Source organism: Muscardinus avellanarius, assembly GCF_963383645.1.
Source record: "Muscardinus avellanarius genome assembly, chromosome: 2".
NCBI classification, from domain to species: Eukaryota; Metazoa; Chordata; class Mammalia; order Rodentia; family Gliridae; genus Muscardinus; species Muscardinus avellanarius.
Window position 1 is genome coordinate 67,549,517 of NC_137787.1, and position 20,487 is coordinate 67,570,003.

General features: G+C 40.2%; 1 protein-coding gene across 1 annotated transcript in view; it reads left to right on the plus strand.

The window, feature by feature from the left end:
* STK39 (serine/threonine kinase 39) overlaps positions 1–20,487 on the plus strand; it is a gene marked incomplete at both ends in the record, with an annotated part of 297,779 nt that overhangs the window by 58,162 nt on the left and 219,130 nt on the right. The window contains one exon of the mRNA XM_080689383.1: positions 7,053–7,161. Within this exon, the coding sequence (XP_080545509.1) occupies positions 7,053–7,161 (109 nt within the window). The remainder of the gene's footprint in view (positions 1–7,052; positions 7,162–20,487) is intronic.

The window sequence follows — 20,487 nt, forward strand, 5'->3', positions numbered from 1 at the left end:
AGTACCTCTTAAAAGAAAGCCTGATGCTCTCCAGAGTCTAGTCAGTGGGGAGGGACAGGTGAGCATAATTAAGGAGTCCTGTGATGGTCTAAGCGATGGGCAACTTACTAAAATTTTGGCTGTGTGCTCCTCATTTTCGTAGGATGTGATGATTGAACTTCCTTCCAGTGGCCATCATGAACATCAGAGGTTAATGTAATAACATTCTAAAAATATCTTGCCAATATGGGAAAAAAGTTCTCATGGACTAATTAATATTTATATACATGCATATAAGTATTTATGAACTGCCATTGATCTACATCCACAGGCCTTCTAATTTCTTATTACTTATTTTGAATCAGGGTCTTGCTAAATTGCCCAGACTGGCCTTAAATTTTAATTCTCCTACTGCAGTCTCCCTAGTAGTTGGAATTATAGGCATGTATCACAGCACCCAGCCCAATATATATTTTTCAGTGTATTAGATGTTTATTGCTACATTGCTTGCACTGGGTGGGGTGGGGAGCAAACTGGAAATGAGCATAATCATCAACACAATAAGGGCTAAATAAATTGTTGTATCAACATCGTGAAATACTATGAAATATTAAGATCATTTATTGATAGGATATTGGTTAATCTGGAGAAATTTCCTTATGGATAAATATTAGCTAAGATTTAATTAGTGTTACTATATACTAGGCACAGTTCCAAGGATTTCCCATGTATCAACTCATGTGATTGACAGCCACCCTTGAGCTGGGTACTGTTACTTCCATCTTACAAATGGGGACACCAAGGCATGGGGAAATTAAACAAGCCATTCAATGATAAGTAGTATGAGATAGTACAAATTTGTGCAACTGGGTGGACAAAGATGCTTTAAAATTATTTTCTTTTATTTTTGAGGTATGGGGATTGAACCCAGGGGCATTTTACCTCTGAGCCACACCCTTACTCCTATTTAATTTTATTTTTAAACTTACTAAGTTGCTGAAGTTATCCTCTGCCCTGTGGTCCCCGTGGCTCAGCCTCCCAAGCACTGGGATTACAGGCCATGCAACATCATGTTTGTCTTAAAATAATTTTTTAGGCTAGATATTAAAGTACATTATAAGCTAGAAGTTATGCTATGGAATATTAACTCATAGTTTTTGAATTTTCTGATTTTTCTTTTATATTTTAGATCCTTACACCTATCGCTCTACTTCAGCTCTCAGAAACCATTTAATCTTGCTTTCCAAGTTTAGCTCTCCTTTCCTTCCTTAAAAACCAACAGAGTGGCGCACGCTTGTAATCTCAGCATTTGGGAGGCTGAGACAGGAGGATTGTGGTTCATAGACAGCCTCAGCTACTTAGTGAGGCCCTCTGCAACTCAGTGAGACCCTGTTTCAAAACAAAGAATAAAAAATAGGGCTGGGTGTGTAGCTCCATCCCCAGTACCGTAAAAAACAAAACAAAACAAAAAGACAAACAACAGAATCTTTCTGGTGCTAGCAGAATCAGACCTAGTACTGCATGGAACTGCTCCACTCTGCCCTCTTGTCCTTGGAGACAGTACAAACTGTGAGGTTTCCCTCCTTCATGTTACAGATGTGCAATGAGAGAGAGAGAGAGAGAGAGAGAGAGAGAGAGAGAGAGAGAGAGAGAGAGAGAGAGAGAGAGATATTGATTCTAACTTTCACTAAGTTGATGTTTTCCAGTGACATGAACTACATTATGCTGTTAAGCAAGCTGAAGTTTAGCTAGAATTGAGGTTCAGAGTTACAGAGGGAATCAGTACTGTGGGTGGGTATTATCCCTATCTAACCTGCTTTTCAAGGTCTTACTAACCTAAAGACCTGGGCATGGTGATGTCCTGCCAGAGGCCCTTCAGTTGAATCTTGCCTCTTGCTGTTGACTTAATTAGGAAATTTCTGAGAACTTTGTCATTAGTATTGCATTATTTACCATAGGTGTCAGTGTGAGAGTGACTTAGAACAGACGTTGAAAGGCTTTCTTATTAGTCTGCTTGGGCTGCCATAACAAAATACCATTGGCTGGATGACTTAAACAACAGAAATCCATTTCATAGCTTTGGAGGCTGGGAAGTTCAGAATCAAGGTGTTGACTGGGTGCATTTTCTGTGAGGACTCTCCTGGCTGGCAGATGGGCACCTTGTACTCACATGGCAGGGAGGAGAAAAACACTTCTCTGTTGTCTCTTACAATGATATGAGTCCTCCACCCTGACCTCATTTAACCTCCGCCACAGCCACAAAATCCCCGTCTCTATAGACAGTCGCACTGGGGTTTTGGGCCAGTACACATGAGTGTTGGGGGACACACATTCAGCCTGTCACAGAAGCTTTCCAGTCATTCCTTTTAACCTCTCCACAGAAATGAGCCTGCAGAAGGGTTTATGTCACTTGTAACAGGAGCAGTCGCCTTTGAACTTTTATTATCTAGCAAACTTCCTGCCACATGGTAGGGGTTTAACCACTGTTTGTGGATGAGTTAATGTAAGTAAACATCTTTTCCTTGCCTTCTTAAGCCTGAGGCTGTCTCGTGGCTGTTACACACAAGCCTGTTCTTTTACATTAGGTGGCCAGGTAGCATGTTTTGGAAGGAATGAATTTGGTAGGCTCTAAGATCATTGTTCATGTAATGGAAGTTCCCCTAAATGTAGCATAAAGGTGTAGGGTCCAGGTAATGGAAAGGGTAGGAGGAAGTCACAGGAAACCCAGCTCAGGATAATTGGTGTTATTAAGCATCAAACTTAGGCCCGAGCTTTCTGTAAGGACAAAAAAGGGAATATATGATGCTATGTATTTCTCTTTATTCAGTAGGTTATTTGGGAAAGAGACATTTCTTTCTTTTTTTTTTGCATTAGCAGTAAGTGCAAAGAGGAATTTATAGTGAGTGTCATAGGAGAAGGAACTTTGAACATACTGTTTACATTATTAGCCATAATAGTGATTTTTACAAAGGAAATACTGAAAGTTCTTCATGACGGTTTCTTATAGATTAAGGAAATCCAAAGAAGTAATACTGAATTGCTTTTCCACAAAGCATTTCTTGGGATAACTCAAAGTGTGAAATGCAGCTATGCAATTGTCTGGTGATTTAGCTTAGTATTACCAGCAGCACAAAAGGGGAAGTGAGAGATGTGTCAACCCAAGGGGAGTCTACACCCTGGTAATGAACTCAGGGAATCTCCTGCCTCTGATTGCCGTTGACATAATTGCTCCACAAAACTTCTAAATGGCTGTTCTCAGTCTGGAATTACTTACCAAAAATGAATTGCTCTTTTTAAACAGGGAACATGAAATGAGGTAAAGCCATGCTCTCTTAGCTTGAATACAGAGGCCATCATCCTGTAAAATGATTTTATTTTATTTGAAATGAGGGTCAGGAATAAACCAAGTAATTCTTGATATGTTCAGAGCTCCTTATTCCCAAAGCAGTGCATGAGATATAAATGAAAACATACTACCAAAATGTTAATGATATATATATATATATATATTTCAAAATAAAGGCAAGGTGCTATTTAACATTTTAATTGTTACTAATTTATTTCACATTACTAACATATGTCTAATTCCTGGATTTATAAGCTGTACATTTTTAGATTCCTCTTAATCTAATCACAAAATGCATCAAAATCCTTAAAGCAAGGCTCTCTTAGTATTATTTCTTTTATGGTGTGTGAGTGTGTAGGAGAGATGGAACTAACCGAGGGGCACTTAACCACTGAGCTATATAATCAGCCCCTTTTTTTGGTAAATCAAAAAATTTTATTTTAAAGTTTAAGCATTACCATTAATAAGATCTTGAATTTGTCCATTGAGGATTTAAATTCAAATGAATTTAAATCAAGAAATCCACTCTTCCCCCAGCATACACACATAATTCATTTAGTCTTTTTCTCCAAACTTTCAGGATAGATGATTCATTGGGTTCAGGACTTCAACCATTAAACTCTTCCTACTCTAGGTTGAATCTAACTCAACTTGAATAATAGAGACATACGGTTCTTAACTAATGTGTGGTCTCCATTTTCTTTTTCAGAGTGCACTAAATTCAAGATTTCAGGGTTTTGTTAAGTATGTGATTTCAGGGGGACTTTTTATTTTTTATTTTGAGTCATGGTCTTGCTAAATTGCTGAGGCAAGCCAGGCGTAGAATTATTTGTGGTTCTCTTGCCTCAGGCTCTGGAATCACTGAGATTACAGGTGTGTGCCACCACACCTGGATTCTTCATATAATTTCTAATTGTTCTTTAGAATTATGCAGTTAGGTCCTTTCCTCCTTTCCTTCCAAAACATGCATTAAATCCAGGGAATCTTAATCTAGTACAGCAGTTTTCCAATTTTTATCATGACTTACAGTAAAACATGTTCTTCTTCAGCTTGGGTAAAACTGGTTAATAAAACAACAGTTCTTTCCAGTAATATGAAAGGTACGTTCTGATGCTTCTCTTCAAAAAGTTCTATATTCCACCCCCAGGAAATTGATTTCATGACTAATGAATTCTGATTGGCAATTTGAAAAAAAAAAAAGCCTCTAACCTAGTGCAGATACAGGTAGATATAGGATGAAGGATGCCTTGTGCTAGGGGCCTAATCCTATGTTATTCAGTTACTGCAGAAAAACAAAAACAAAAGTAAAAACAAAAATCCTTATTCTTCACCAAACTCAGTTTCCTCATCTATAATAAGGGTTGGATTTTGTCTCCAAGGTGTCCTCCATCTCTAACTTTGCTCTTGATATCTCTTGTGGTTGAAGGAAATCTCTGGATTCAGGGTGGAATCTCCCAGAGCGTCCACTGAATGACCACATGTGGTCATGGTGTGACTGTGATCTTAGGTCATGAAGCGTCATATTTACTGTCTGGAGATAAGAGCAGTTGTTCTGTGCTCAGCTGTAACTGAAGCAGAAACAACTCTCTGATTGTAAAGCTCGAATAAAAGACCTTCTCCGCTACTCTTTCTGGATTTTTAGAATTCTTTTTTGTGTTCACATTCTCACACATGTTAGTGAAGGTCAGGGGAGTTATATTCAAGGACTTGACTGACAGCGAGAGGCAGCCCAGTATTACAGACACCTGTTGGGTTCTTTCTTGGAGAATTTGCTTTCTTCTTTTCTGTTCTCCAGTTTCACTCATATGAAAACATCTTGGCCAGCTCCTTCTGGTTGGATGACTGGGGTTAAGGGGAGACATATAGCAGGTAGAGTGCAAACGGCTTCCCATCAGCAGCCTGTTGAAGATGTTTATTGTTTTCTCTGTTGGGGACAAAGCCCCTGCTAATCGGCTACTTAGCACTTTCTCCGTGGCTCCCTTCAGTGATAGGCTCTCCTTCTGGAGACTGGAAAGTACACTTTGCTATCAGCAGGCTCTTTGTAGTGTTTGGCTCTGGTTTAGGGAGCATTCTGGACTAAGCCCAGCATGAGGTGATCTGGTGGGACTGAGCCTTAGCTGAGGAGCAGGCAGCGCAGTTAGAGAGAGGAAGCCCTTTTAAACAACCTCTTCCCAGCTTGAGCGTTAGAGAGAGAAGCTAGCTCCAGCCTTCCCTCCAGGCTGGTTCTTTTTTGTTCAATCATTTGGGACTGAATAAAATGCTTTCCTGGCAAGATCAAAACAAGTGAGGAAGACCAGGGTGTGCTCTGGATTTGGGAAGTAGAAAGAGAGCAGGGATATTGGAGCCCAGAGACTAACTCAGATCTCTGCCCAGGCACTACTGTCTGTGTTTGGACAAGTTTTCTTTCTTTATGTATATGTTAAAAAACAAAGTCTCTATGAGACTCAGTTTTTTAATATATAAAATGAAGCTAGTGATAAAAATGTACAGGCTGGTAAGGAGACTTGGATGAGTAAAGGTCCTACCTTACAGTGTGTGGGGATTTCTTCACCATGAACGGGTTTCCCTGGGGTGGGAGCCTTGGAGTTGGAGACATGGATTTGGAGAGTCAAGTGATAAGGGAGCCAGAGACAAAGAGCAACAGGGAAGAAGGAAGGGCTGAGCTCCAGCTCTGTAGGACTCCCTTAGGTGCTTCCTTTGGTTGGGAGTGGCTGCCTTTGAACTCTAATTATCATGCCTTTTTCCAGTATTGATCTCTCTTTCTCAATACCACCCCTTTTCCCCTTTTCGATGATATCCAGTGATTCATGTGAGATGTGTTACATGAAGAAAAACTTTAGATAGAAAGGGACCATGTCATGTCTGGACCCCCTTTGCACAGTCCTGAACACAGACTTTCTCTCATTGGCTATCCAGGAGGGGAAGAGGATTTATGTGATTAGAATGACATTTTTGGTATTTTGTGGACTTGAGATGCTTTAACGTGGGGGCCCCTTTTTACCCCTATGGGATATAAAAGCAATTAGGAGCTCTTTGTGCTCTGCCACCAATCATTACACGTCTACATGTGCTCTGATAAAATATGGATAATGACATGACTGTGCCTCTTAGGAATTTGAGTGCATTAGCTAATGATCATGAAACCTTAGAAATAGGAAATTCATATGAATGCCAAGAGCTCTAGTAATTACACATTTGCATCATTTTGCCTGGCATCCGTGAAAGTTGTGCTTTCAACATGAGCATACAAGGGCTGATTCCCCTTTTTTTTATCGTAGAGCAAGCACTGAAGGAATAAGCCCCAAGAGTGCTCAGAGCAGATAGGTTGTCACCACATCTGGCGGAAGCCCTGAAGTAGCTCAGGCTGGAGTGGTTGGATTGGGTGAAGTGGAAGAAGAACCTAGGGTATTGTAAAGGCACTGCAGTTAGCAAGTATCAGAGCTGCGGACGGTGATGGCTTCCCTGCAGGGAGTACGTACATGCTCATGTCCCTTGTCCCTGTGCCTTCACCCACACCTTGTCTAGAAAAATCCAGATTCCTCTTCCTTTTTCTCCTCCAGATAATTACTTTAGAGCTTAAACTCTTTAAAAAGATGTCAAATGGTAACATTTTGAATACCTTGAGTAGAAGTCTTAAAAATTAGATATTTATTTTGGTAAGAGGGTTAGAAATAGTAAGCAGTGTTCTTCTTGACAGCTGATGTGGTTTTTCTTTCTTTTCAGGCAGTGGAGCTACAGCTGTGGTTCAGGCCGCTCTATGCAAGCCCAGGCAAGAACGTGTAGCAATCAAGCGGATCAACCTGGAAAAATGCCAGACCAGTATGGACGAGCTATTAGTAAGTACAGGTGGAGGGATGTCTCCTGTTTGCTCTTCTGGACCCACGGGTGTGCAGGGATGGGCGGAAGAAGAGACAAGTGTTAGTGGATTGCGTGGTCGTCTTTCTTGAGACTTGTATTTTTTTTTTTTTTTTTTTTTTGCGGGTCTGGGGATGGAACCCAGGGGCATTCGACCTCTGAGCTACACCCCCTGCCCTATTTTTTATTCTTTATTTGAAACAGGGTCTCACTGAGTTACAGAGGGCCTCACTAAGTAGTAGCTGAGGCTGTCTGCAAACTGTGACACTCCGGTCTCAGCCTCCTGAATGCTGGAATTACAAGCGTGTGCCATCAAGCCCGGCTTACACTTGTATTTCTTGGGAAGCAACTCACACAGCTTCCTACTCCCCCTGCTTAGCAGTGCTCTGCCTTATTATTTGGTCATATAATGCACATTTTATTTTGCTTTGACAAGTGGCATTTTGCTTAGTCTGCATGATCCCCATAGCCTCATGTGTCAATGCTTTTTTATATGTCAAGGGAGCACACTCTGGAGGAGGACCTGAAGTCCTGTGGTTTCTGACTACAGAGTTGGAGGATGAGCTTCGGGACCTCCATCTAAAATGTGTGACACAGATAGGAGTTGCCCTCTGCTCCCCGAATCATTTCTTGGTCCTTTTAGCTGCCATAAATTACAGAATCATCGATCACTTTTTAAATGCAGTGTAGCTTGCATGTGGCTAATGGAAGGCGTTTGTTTTTCTTACATGGTAACTTGTATTTCTCATTTGAAATGAAGTATGTTACATAAATAACTGGAGCTCAGTGTGGATATGACTGTAGTGGCATCAGTTGGTTGAAGGAACATTTGCCTTTGGCTTAACTGACTCATTATTAAATGAACAGCTTGGCAAATGGTTATTAGTTGCCCGGCAAACTGTGGAGGGTTTGAGAGTTTAATCTCAAAAATATAGTTGTCGTTCTGCTTGCCAGTTCTCTCTCTTTTTAAAAAACCCTTTTGGCCATTTATTTGAGGATAATAGAAAACTGAGGTGGAGGAGTTAACTGATTGGTTATATCCTAACTCTAATCCCCATACAAATATTAGTCCAATAGCTCCATACAAGCCACAAAGTATAATGACAGTTGGCTCCAAATAAAGAAGCCTTTTGTCATATTCTGCATTGGGAATGGAATGTCATTAACAAGAGCTTTTTGTCTTTACTCAGAATATAGCTTTTATTTCAGGATTAATTATAGTAGAGTATAGTATAAATTAAGTACAAGGATAAAGCTGTACTTTTCCAGATCAGTTTGGCTTTACATTTTAAATTAGGCTGTGCAATGCATAGTTTTCACTGGGGTTGAAGCAACAGATTGCTGGCTAAAACCTAGAATAAAGCAAGGGCTTCCTCAACATACTGTTAATTTTTTTTTAGAACTTACATGCATTTAAGGCTTTTGCTTGCCTTAAAATTTCAGTTGCACTTCGCTCTTATGGAAATTACTGCTACAGGCTACCTGTCTGTTTCTTGCTATCCTGGTGACCAATAAAATTGTGCCTTTGTCATCCAACCAGTTTTCAAGGTCACTTTCCCTGAGTGGAAAAAGCATTGAAAACACTGTGGGGAAGGTTAGGTTCTGCTTCTGCACTAACTTTTTTTTTGTGTGTGTGTGTGGTATTGGGGATAAAACCCAGGGGCATTGTACCACCAAGCTACACCCCCAGTGCTATTTTTTAGTCTTTTAATTTTTTTGAAACAGAGTCTCACTGAGTTACAAAGGGCCTCGCTAAGTGCCGAGGCTGTCCTAGAACTGTGATCCTCTGTTCTCTGTCTCCCGAATGCTGGGATTGCAAGTGTGAGCCGTCACACCCAGGTTACTGACTCGTTTTTAACTCTAGTTGAGTTACCAAACAGCTTCAGGTTGCTTGGAAAAAAAAAGTTGAATTGAAAGATCTTTAAGATCCCTTTAGGAGGCCTCAAATTCTGTGGCTGTACATAAGTGCACATTAACTTCTTAGTTTGGCATGTCCATTAAACTTATGCCCTGTTTGGAAATTCCACTCAAAAACTTTCTGGTGATGTCAGTGTTTCACTGTGGTGTTTTGTTGAAGATTCTGGCTATCTTTGAGCTATTAGTAGAATATTTATACAGGTTATGTACAAAGCTTGTGTCTCCCTGGCAGTTCTGGAAGCAGCCTTCTGGGCTGGGCTAATGCTGTGGTATCTGGTGCCTGTGGGACCCTCCCTTGCCCAGAGCCTACATTTCTTTTGCTGGCTTTTCACAAGTAGTCAGCTGCCAGGCGTGGACGATGGGCAAGGGTCTTGAGTAGAGTCAGCAGGGAGACCATCACTCAGTCCGTTTTATCTCTTTTCCTAGGACCAGTAAGCATTACAGTGTCATCTGGAGGCACTCATTCAGCTGTCTACCTAAGGACTGATGATTTACAGCTGTGTGCTTAGCTCCATTAGTCTGATTTGTGAGTTTGCCTATTAGCCATAGTTAATTTATTTCTCTTATCCTTTTTTTCTCCTCCTAATGCCGAAGTTGGAATCGAGGATAGTATATATGCATAGTCATTTCTTTTTCATTAGAAAAGACACTAAACTTATAAATGTATTGTTTCCATCTTTCTTTAATCTTGACCTGTTGGCCTTTTGGTATCTTGGCACAATTAGAGAAGGGAAGAATGGCTGTGGTTCTGTAGCCTGCACTACCATGCCCTGCTCCTTCTCAAACATAAAGCGGTAGACTTTATGGCCAGCCCAAGGTTGGCAGGCTTCTGTGGTCGAGCTTATTGACACAGGAGATTGTGTGGAGCGAAGTTGCTGTCATCCTTTCAACTTCTGATTCTGCTGTCCCTTGCTCTTTTATTATTCCTGTGTGTTCACATTTTGGCAGTGTTTGGACATCCGGTATCCTAATAATCCTTTAATTCCACGAGTATGTGTGATATACAGGTCAGCGCATTGCCACCTCTCACAGGCCGTGTGTTAACTGGAAGTCATTGTTCTTAGAAGAAACAATGGCTACTGGGATCTTTATCTTGTGAGAGTGTTATGTCATAGAAGTCACAATTACCAACTATTTGCTGGGCATTGGGACATCTGCCTCCCCTGCTGAAAGTGTGTCACCTCCCAACCCCCACTCCCTGACTGTCTCTTCCCAGCCCTAGCCCCCTCGTCCCACTCTCACACTGCCCCCTCTCTCCCCTCCTTTCCCTTCCTCTCCTGTCCCACCGTAAGGTGGAATCTCACACGCCGGGTGGACAGGGTGGTGCACAGCAGTTTTGGACAGTTGGCCCTCGATGCTCTTCTTTATATAGTGGCGGCTATCAGCATGTTTTTCTGTGGTCACTGAGTTGGTTCCAGATTTTGATGAAGAGGGATCCAAGTCACCCTGATTTCTGAAGCAAAGCGCTAATTATAGTGCCGGTTTCTCTGTGAATTTAAAGACAGGAGGAAGAGAAATGGCTGGCTGAGATCACTGGAACTGGATAATTGGTGATTTAAACTTACACTGTTGAGATGAGTGCAGGAATAATATCTCACAGTTAAGTTACGGGTCTAAAATATACTTGTGTATTTGGTAAATACAGTTTCTATAGTGTGCCTAGGCCTATAAAAAGAATGAGTTTTGGAAGTGTATTTGGCAAGTACAAAGCTGTATGCTTACTAAAAACTTAGTTTAACAGCAATTAGATTAGAACACTCTAGAAAAAGATGTTTTCTTGACATGATGTGAAAACAATCAGTTAAATAATTTACTTTTTGTGGTACTGGAGATGGAACCCAGGGACTTCTAACTTTGAGCTACACCCCCAGCTCTATCTTTTATTCTTTATTTTGAAACAGAGTCTCACTAAGTTGTGGAGGGCCTCACTAAGTGGCTGAGGTTGGCGGGAAACCTGCAGTCCTCCTGCCTCAGCCTCCCAAGTACTAGGATTATAGTGTGCACCACCACACCCAGTGACATCCAGTTGGTTTAAAGAATGCCTTTTTCTTTACACTCTTTTTGAACTTGTCATGTTTTAGAGTTTGGCCCTTAGCTGATCCTAAGCTCTTCGGCTGTAATGATGGTGGTAGTACTGCGGCATATTCTGTATACTCCTGACTAGCCCAGCACAGATGCTCTGGTACTTTCTGAGTTTGGCAATCCCACATTTGTCAGTCCCACAGTGGAATAAATGACTAATTTTAATTAGCTTAACAACCTCTGGGAGATATTTACAGTTTTAGAGCAGGAGCTTAACGTCATAATTATTAAACTCTACTTAGATGGTAGATACTGAGTTGGGTGATGAGAAAACAAAGAGGGTTTCTGTTCCTTGGGGAAACCTATGGGCCAGGAAATGAGTCGTCTTCTCATTATTGTTTTGGGTTGGCAAGATTTTTTCCCCCAGTAGTAACAGGGATTGAACCCAGGGCTTTGCACATGCTTGGCAAATGCTCTACCACTGAGCTATGTCCCAGACTTTTTGATCTTTTATTTTGAAACGGTGTCTCCCTAAATTGCCCAGGCTGGCCCCGAACTTCCGATCCTCCTGCCTCAGCCTCCCAAGTAGAGTCCTGGGGTTATAGGTGAGCACTTTTGTACCCAGCTGAGGGAGACTTTTGAGCTGCAGGTATCTTTTTTATCCCCTTTCTTTTCTATCCATCTAGAAATGGTTTAGCAGATGGGTAGACAGATAACTGTTTCTAACATGTTTTCCATTGAGGTAGTCCTTGCTTTCCAATAGGAATTTAAGACTGGCTAAATGGGCCAGAGCCATTGTCTTGCCGGCTGGTATATCCTGTGTGAAGATGGCCTTACAGCTTCTTGAAAGAGCTTGCTTCTCTGATCTGTGGTCAGCCCCAAAGGTTAGAGATGTTACCTGAAGGCATACTTGACTTCCCTTAAAATCCACTACATGAGTGAAGAACTGATTAGTCTTTTTGGAAGTTATCGGACACTCTAGCCTCTCTCATTGGAGGACTAAATAAATTCTATAAGTATGACATAGTCCTTCTTTTGATTTACCCTGAAACCCACTTTTCCCAGTCTCCAGGGTACTCTCCTTGATTGTGTACCTGGATTGATGAACAATTTATTTACTACTTTACTTAACTTTATGGTTTCCAGGCTTTAGCCATATCCCTCTCAAGTTTTTTTCTCTAGACCTAAGTTCTCATATTTTTAGAGTGTCTTCATACCTAGCCACAGAATACTCATCCTCATTTTCTCATCCTTACACATACATACATCAGGGCCATGGAAGCTTAGAGTTGATTTTTTTTTCTTCAGTACTGGGGGTGGAACCCAGGGGCATTCTGCCTCTGAGATATACCCCCAGCCTTATTTTTTTATTCTTTACTTTGAAACAGGGTCTCACCGAGTTGCAGAGGCCCTCACTAAATAGTAGCTGAGGCTTTCCATGGACCATGAACCTCCTGTCTCAGCTTCCCAAATGCTGGGATTAAAAGCATGCGCCATCATGACCATCTATAGTTGAATTCTTATGGGTAGGAGAATAATACTTGTAGAAGAAACCATGGCCCAGGAGCTAGGCAGTATTTTTTTTTTTTTTTAAATAAAGCTGAGTATTGTAACCCATACCTGTAATCCCAGTACTTGGGAGGCTGAGGCAGAAGGATTGCAGTTTTTGAAGCCAGCCTCAGCAACTTAGCAAGGCTCTATTTCAAAATAAATACATAAATAAAAAATAAAATAAAATAGGGTTGAGATGTACCTTGGAGGTAGAATTCCCCTGAGTTCAATCTCTAGCAACACACACACACACACACACACACACACACACACACAGAGAGAGAGAGAGAGAAAACAAAGGGAGGAGGCAAGAAAAAATAGTTAAGTGATTACATTATGAAATTATGTAATGATCATTAAAATATTTTTGTTTGTGATGAATGACAGATGTGAACAAAGTCATTTCAAAGAAGCAGTGATGACAAAGAACAAAATGATTGACCGTTGGCCCTTGAGGCAGACTGGAAAGGAAGGGCTCCCTGGGTGAGGGCCGCCTCCTGACTCCTGCAGAGCCTCACCAAGGCGGCTGGCAAATCAACTTCATCTCTGGTCCTCAATCTCCTCTGTTCAGTCCTTACCAAAAGCAGTCCTTTAGTTTTTATTCTGAAATAGGTCTCACTAAGTTTCAAAGGGCCTCACTACACTGTTGAGGCTGGCTACAAATTTGGAATCCTCTTGTTTAACCTCCCAAGTTAGAGGGATTACAGGGGTATACCACCACACCTTGCGATTGAATGTTCTTTTTTGTTTTTGTCTTTTTTGGAACCTGGGATTCAACCCAGAGCGCCACACCTGCAAAGTAGGCGCTTTGCCACTGAGCTACATCCCGGCCCCTTGAATGTTCTTAAAAGTTATTTCTTGGGGCGGGGGGGGGGGGGGCTGAGACAGGAGGATCAAAGGTTCAAGGTTAGCATGAGGTAACTTAGCAAGACCCTCTTTCAGAATTGAGGGAAAATGACATTTCATCCATAGAGACTGAATTCTAACATAGCTGTAAACTTTGCAGATGATTTTATAGTCCTAAAAAATTGTGTGTGTATGTGCACGCGCGCGCGTGTGTGTTTGTGTGTGTGTGTGGGGGTTGAAAAATAGAAAGGATTTTTCCTGTGACTTGAGTTTTTTGTTTTTTGTTTTGTGGGTCTAGGGATGGAACCCAGGGGCATTTGACCTCTGAGCTACACCCTCTGCCCTATTTTTTTATTCTCTATTTTGAGACAGGGTCTCACGAAGTTGCAGAGGGCCTCAATAAGTAGCTGAGGCTGGCTATAAACTGCGTTCCTCCAGTCTCAGCCTCCCAAACGCTGGGATTACAAGCGTGCAATACCACGCCTGGCTGTGACTTGAGGTTTTTTGTTTGTATTTATTTATTTATTTATTGTTTTTTGTTTTGGTTATAATGAGCCATCATCATAACCATTCATCATACAACATAACTGTCATAACTGTTAAAAAAAAAGGGTTGGGGTGTAGCTCAGAGGCAGAATGCCCCTGGGTTCCATCCCCAGTACTGCCCCCCCCCAAATATATATATGTAGTAATGACTAGCATGTTATGTAATTTAGCATAGCATCAAATCACTGCAATATTGTAGTGTGATAAAAACCCGCTGACAGATTCCAGTTTCTAGTATATAGTAGTTGATTTTAATGAGTTTCTTAAGTCATTAAGTTGCTTTGAACTGGATAGTTCTGGCATTTGCCCTCTCTTTCTCTGTCATCTTTGTAAAGGTATTTTTCTCTCTCTGATAGGATTTATAGATAAATTAAGGATTTTTCCCAAGAGCAAGTCCACTGCCCTCTTTTTGCTTTCTGCTGCAGTGTTATTATTTCTCCTTTTTCTTTATCTGTTCTGCCTACCCTCCTCACTTCCTCTCCTTAGAGGACTGAATTGTAGGTTATTTTGGAGGATTAATCTCTATGTATTCACTTGGTTTAATGATGGTGTGAGAGGAACAGTTATGCCCTAACCATTAGCTGGCACAGGATTCTCCCATTCCTATTATCAATATGTGGGGACCTCTGAGAAGTTCTTCCAGTCAATTGAGGTTTAAGGGAGAAAACAAACAAAAATAAATCTCAGACATTGTTTGTGCTGTTTCAGCAACTCTCTGGAATTATGTTGACGCTTTTGCAAATCTTGTTTATCATAGAAAGATTAGCCTGGTTAAAAGCTTCCAGCTAAGCCAGGCCTGGGGCAGGTCTGCAGGCTTAGTACTTGGGAGGCTGAGACAGAAGGATTTCAGGTTTGAGACTCGCTTCAGCTATCTATGTAGCAAGACTCTTGCTAACCTAAGAAGACCCTTTTTCAAAACAAAAAAATAAAAAAGGGCTGAGTTGTGGATCAGAGATAGAATGTTCCTGGGCTCAATCCCTTGTACCAATAAAATAAAATAAAATAAAATAGCCCAGCTTTTTAAGTTGACTTCAAAATAGTATAATTTTTGTGTTTTCTATATTGCATCTATGAGTATTTTTTCATTCTTTTTATCTGGAGAATTTTCTAATTAGTAAAGTATTTATTTATATCCCAGCTCAGCTCATTCCTTATCATATGTGAGAACAATTTGCATTTGGTTTGTTTTAGTTTTTTTGGTACTGGCAATTGAATCCAGAAGAATTTTACCTCTTGAGCTATAGACCCTTTCTTTCTTTCTTTCTTTCTTTCTTTCTTTCTTTCTTTCTTTCTTTCTTTCTTTCTTTCTTTCTGGGTCTGGGAATGGAACCCAGAGGCATTTGACCTCCGAGCTATACTCCCTGCCCAATTTTTTTATTCTTTGAGGCAGGGTCTTACTGAGTTGCAGAGGGCCTCACTAAGTAGCTGAGGTTGTCTGCGAACTGCCATCCTCAGGTCTCAGCTTCCTGAATGCTGGGATTACAAGCGTGCACCACCATGCCTGGCTTTTATTCTTTTTATTTTTGAATCAGGGTCTTGATAGGTTGCAGAGGGCCTCATGAGGTTGCTGAGGCTGGCTTCAAACCTGCGAGCCTATTATCTCAGCCTCTCGTGTACTTCAGCCTCCTAAGTACTGGGATTACAGGTGCATGCCACCATGCCAGGCTTGTGTTACGTCTTTTATACCAAGGGATTAGTACTGAAATGCAAGTTTACTTCACCAACCTTAGTATGATTTTCAGCATTTCTGATCTGAACCACTAAGTTTTGTACTGTTTGTCTCTTGCCACATAGCTTTGTAATTATTTTCACATGAATTCAGTGTTTGTGTTTATCCAAGTTTAGTTCAACTGGAGGCAAGATTAGAAATGGAATTTTTAAAATTTATTTTGAAGGCATGAAATCACTTGTAAGAAATTAGAGAATAAATACTTCTGTGCAAGGCAAATTTGTTTTTATGGCTCTAAGATTACATTAGCTTAGAGATGTGTATAATTTTATTGGAGAAAAACAATTCTCCTTTTTTTGAAATGTCAAACTGAAAAGTTACAGCAAAGTTTCTTCATATACTAATTAATTACCCAAATTGAATTTACTTCTAAGTGTTTCTTTATACATTTCTTAGAAATGGCTCACCAATATAAATCTCCTAATGTTTCTTTTTTCCAATAAGTAAGAAAAAATAAACATAGCAAAAGATACTTTTCTGCGCTTGTGTGTTTGTTCTCAGTTCTAGAGACCCAGGACATGCGTATTTTCAGTAAAAAATAAAATGTAGAAACCATTTCAGATTGAATCTCATTTTAATTACATTTTTCTTCCCCCTTTAGAATTGCTTGTATTCTTACATTCCACATTGAGATGGATGGTACCAAAATTCTCCAGTCAACCAAATCTAAAGTACAGGAATGTCTGCCTCTTTTCCTTTCTTTTCCATTCTTTCCCTTTCCTTTCCTTTTCTCTTATCCTTTTCTTCTTTCTTTCTTATTATACTTTTTAAAATTATTTTTTAGTGGTACTGGGGGCTGAACCAAGGGACACTGTACCTCTGAGCTACACACACTCAGCCCTATTATGTATGTGTGTGTGTGTGTGTGTGTGTGTGTGTGTGTGTGTATCTAAATGTATATATGTATGTATCTCTCTATATAAATATATGTATATATGTATATCTAATGTATATGTATATCTAAATGCATATATAGGTATATATAGATGTATATATAGATGTATGTATTATATATAAATGTATATATGTATCTATATATATGTATCTAAATGATATATATATATATATGTATCTAAATCATAAAATGATTTTAGTTGAAATAGGGTTTCACTAAGTTGCTGAGGGCCTCTAAGTTGTTGAGGCTGGCTTTGAACCTATGAGCCTTCTATTCTAGCCTCCCAAGTACTGGGATTGCAGGTGTGAACCGCCAGACTCATCCTTAATATACTTTTATTGTTGTGTTGTAGTTCCACGTTTTAATGTAGATCAGATGATAGTAACAGGAAAACAAAAAACGAGTGTTTTTTGCACAAAACACTCGGTGAACTTTTCTCCCCTGGCTCCCTCCTTTCTCCCTCCCTTCCCCATACATGATAATAAAGTTGGCACTGATAATTTCACGTTGTACTTAATGTCAATGGAAGTGTTTCCTTCATTATTTCTCCTCTCCCCCCAGCCCTCTCCTGTACCCCTTCCATCATTCTGTTGGAGTTTCTCCTTCATTATCTAAAGACCCTTTTGTACCCCAATTACTCCTTAGCTTCCACATATGAGAAAAAACATATGACTCCTCATTTTCTGTGACTGGCTAATCTGACTTAATATAATGGTCTCTAGGTCCTTCCATTTTTCTTGCAAATGATACAATTTTGTTCTTTATTACTTAGTAGAATTCCATTATGTGCATATCCCCAAATTTTGTAATCCATTCCTCTGTTGATGGATACCTCGGTTGGTCCCACAATTTTGCTATTGTGAATTGTGCTGCTATAAACATGGGTATGCCTATATTAATATAATATTCTGATTTCAGTCCCTGTAGAAAGACACCCAGGCACAGTATAGCCGGATCATATGATGGATCCATTCCTAGTTTTCTGACGAATCTCCACACTGATCTCCATAGCAGCCGCACTAATTTGCAATCCCTCCAGCAGTGAATAAAAGTTCCTATTACTTTTTTTTTTTAATACCTCATAGAAAGGTAGGAAAAGTTTGGGTTGAGATAGAGGCTATTGTCTTTTCCTGTGCTATCTTTTTCCTTATTTGGGTTGTTCCCACTATGAATGAAGTAGCTGCTGTTGCAAAAGGAGGGCTGGGCAGCACTCAGGAGATGGTTGGAGAGGCTGGGAGGAAACGCTGCCATTTTGTAGGGGGTCGTTCTTTGGCAAGATCCTGGATGCTCACCCTACAGTGCCCAGAACAGGGGACACCACAGGAAGAAAAGACAGGACTCCCCTCACGTTCTCAGTCATTTGGTGAGGAAGCCACATATAGCCGGGGTGCTGAAAGTTGTCCTCTTATTTACTAGCAGCACACATTGGCTGACAAGAAAAATTCTTCCTGTTCCTTTTTTATGATATCTTCAACTTGACGTTTTTGAGTATTCCTAGTCACCGTTCATTAAATGATCAAAAAGTAGCTGTGGATGGCTGCATCTGAATCCCCCTCCGCAAAGGTGCTCTCAGAACTTTCAGAACCTGTAGATATTACTCTGTGTAATAAACTATGTAATATTGTGATATATATATTTCTAATCATATATTATGAATACATATGAATATTATCATTGGTTGAACATTTTTAGTCAACTCTGAAAAAAAATGGCTTTTTTTTTTCCCATTGAGTTTTCTTATGGTATTTCAGTGTCATTATTTTAGGTCATTTCAGTATCATTATTTTAGGTCCGGGAGTATATAATTCAGTGGTAGAGCCCTTGCCTAGCATGTGTGAGGTACTGGGTTCAATTTCTAGAACAACTACCAAAACAAACAGACAAACAAACCACCTCCCTGTCTTGTTCTTTGTCCTCCCTCCTCTTTATCTTTGGAAGGTAACTGTATCAGTGGCTTCTTCATTCCAAGCAAAATTCTATGGTGTTTTCAGTTTTGGCAGAACTCCCAATTTTGTAATGCTGCAACCCAGCAAGTAAGCCCTGAGATGTGCATTGCATTCTTTTAACAAGTAGATGTTTACTCATTGTGTCTTCCTGACTGCTTTTGAGGGATCTTTCAGACCTATAAATGCCATGGCACTTTACACTTTTATAAATGTTCTCTCTAGTTTTAAATAGTTATTTCTTAGCATTGGTTAGCTTAAGGCTGCCACAGAATTTATGCTTTCCCTTTAAAAGGTTTCCCTGTTTTAAAAATATCTAGACATTGCCTTTTTTTGTTGTTGGTGGTGCTAATGATTGAACCCAGGGGCATTCTACTTCTGAACTTATACTAACCCCAGCCTTATTTTATTTTTTATTCTGAAACAATGCTTTGCTAAGTTGGTGTGGCTGGTCTTGAACCTGTGATCCTCTTGTTTCAGTCTCCCAAGTACTGGGATTACAGGCATGCACCACCACTCCTGGCAACATTTTCCATTTTAAAACCTGCCTTCAATTAGACTACGCTTGGATAAACTGAGATACCAAATCACATAAAAATAATTTTAGAGTTAAGGGACATTTGTTGAATCATTTGTAAGTGGTATAAGACAACATACAGACATTTTAATTTGTTTCTCATCTTGGTTGCTGAGAGTCCCCCTATATTGCTGAGGCTATCTTTGAACCTGCAGTTCTCCCGTCTCAGCCTCCCAAGTACTGGGATTACAGGCATGTGCAACCATGCTTGACCTACCAGACTGTATTCTACAAAGATTTGTTGAAGCTTTTCCTCTAAAAGAACCAAGAGTTTGCTGCATAAATAGCACATCATTTTCATAATTTAAATGTCTCACCATGACGTTTTTAATGATTGAAAACAACAGTCCAGAAAAATACATTGCTCTTATTAGAGTTTTGTTAAGCTTTTTATTCCATTTCTTGGCAGATATTTGAAATTGCTGGTTTATCTTAAATCCTGTTACTTATAGTATTCATTTATTTATGAATATTGATTATGTTACTCTTTTTAATCATGCTGATGTCATGGAGTAAAAGCTGGAAAATGACTTTCTGAAGTATTTTCTGTGTGTATGTGACACTGGGGATTGAACTCAGGGATATTCTACCACTGAGTTATACCCCCAACCTTATCTGGCACTTCATTTTGATTCTGTTGAATCTTGCTAAGTTACTGCATGCTATCCTTGAGCCTGTGACTCCTGTCTCAGCCTCTCAAGTACAGGGATGACAGATAAGCATCACTGTGCCCAGCTTCTGAAGTGTGTTTATTAGAGTCAGTTACTTTCTGTCATTTAAACAGTTCTTTAGATGTTAGAGGGTTTCTTTGTCTACATTCTTATTTCTGTAATACAGAATGACTGACCATACAGTTTAGAGGAAGACATATTTATTTGCTCACAGTTTTTGGAGTCTTGGGGTTCTTTGCATGTCAGTCTAGGGTCTGTGAAGCTCAGGACATGGCAGTGGGAAGCAGAGAGAGGGGGAGAGCACAGGCTCTGCTCTCACATCACGGAGGCCGGACATGGAGTGTGAGTAACCAAGGGGATTCAAAGACAGCATGGTGCTAAGGCCACACCCCCAGGGACCCACCTTCTCCAACCACACCCACCTGCTTAAGTTACCCCTCAGTACATCCATCACAGTGGATTTATCCACTGATGAGATTACATCCTTCATGACTTAATTACACCAACTCTAAACCTTAATACATGAGCTCTTCCTGGAACATTCTATATATAAAACAGAAGGTATTGCGATGAGTTATCTCTTATATGTTTGTAAACATGTGTTTCATTT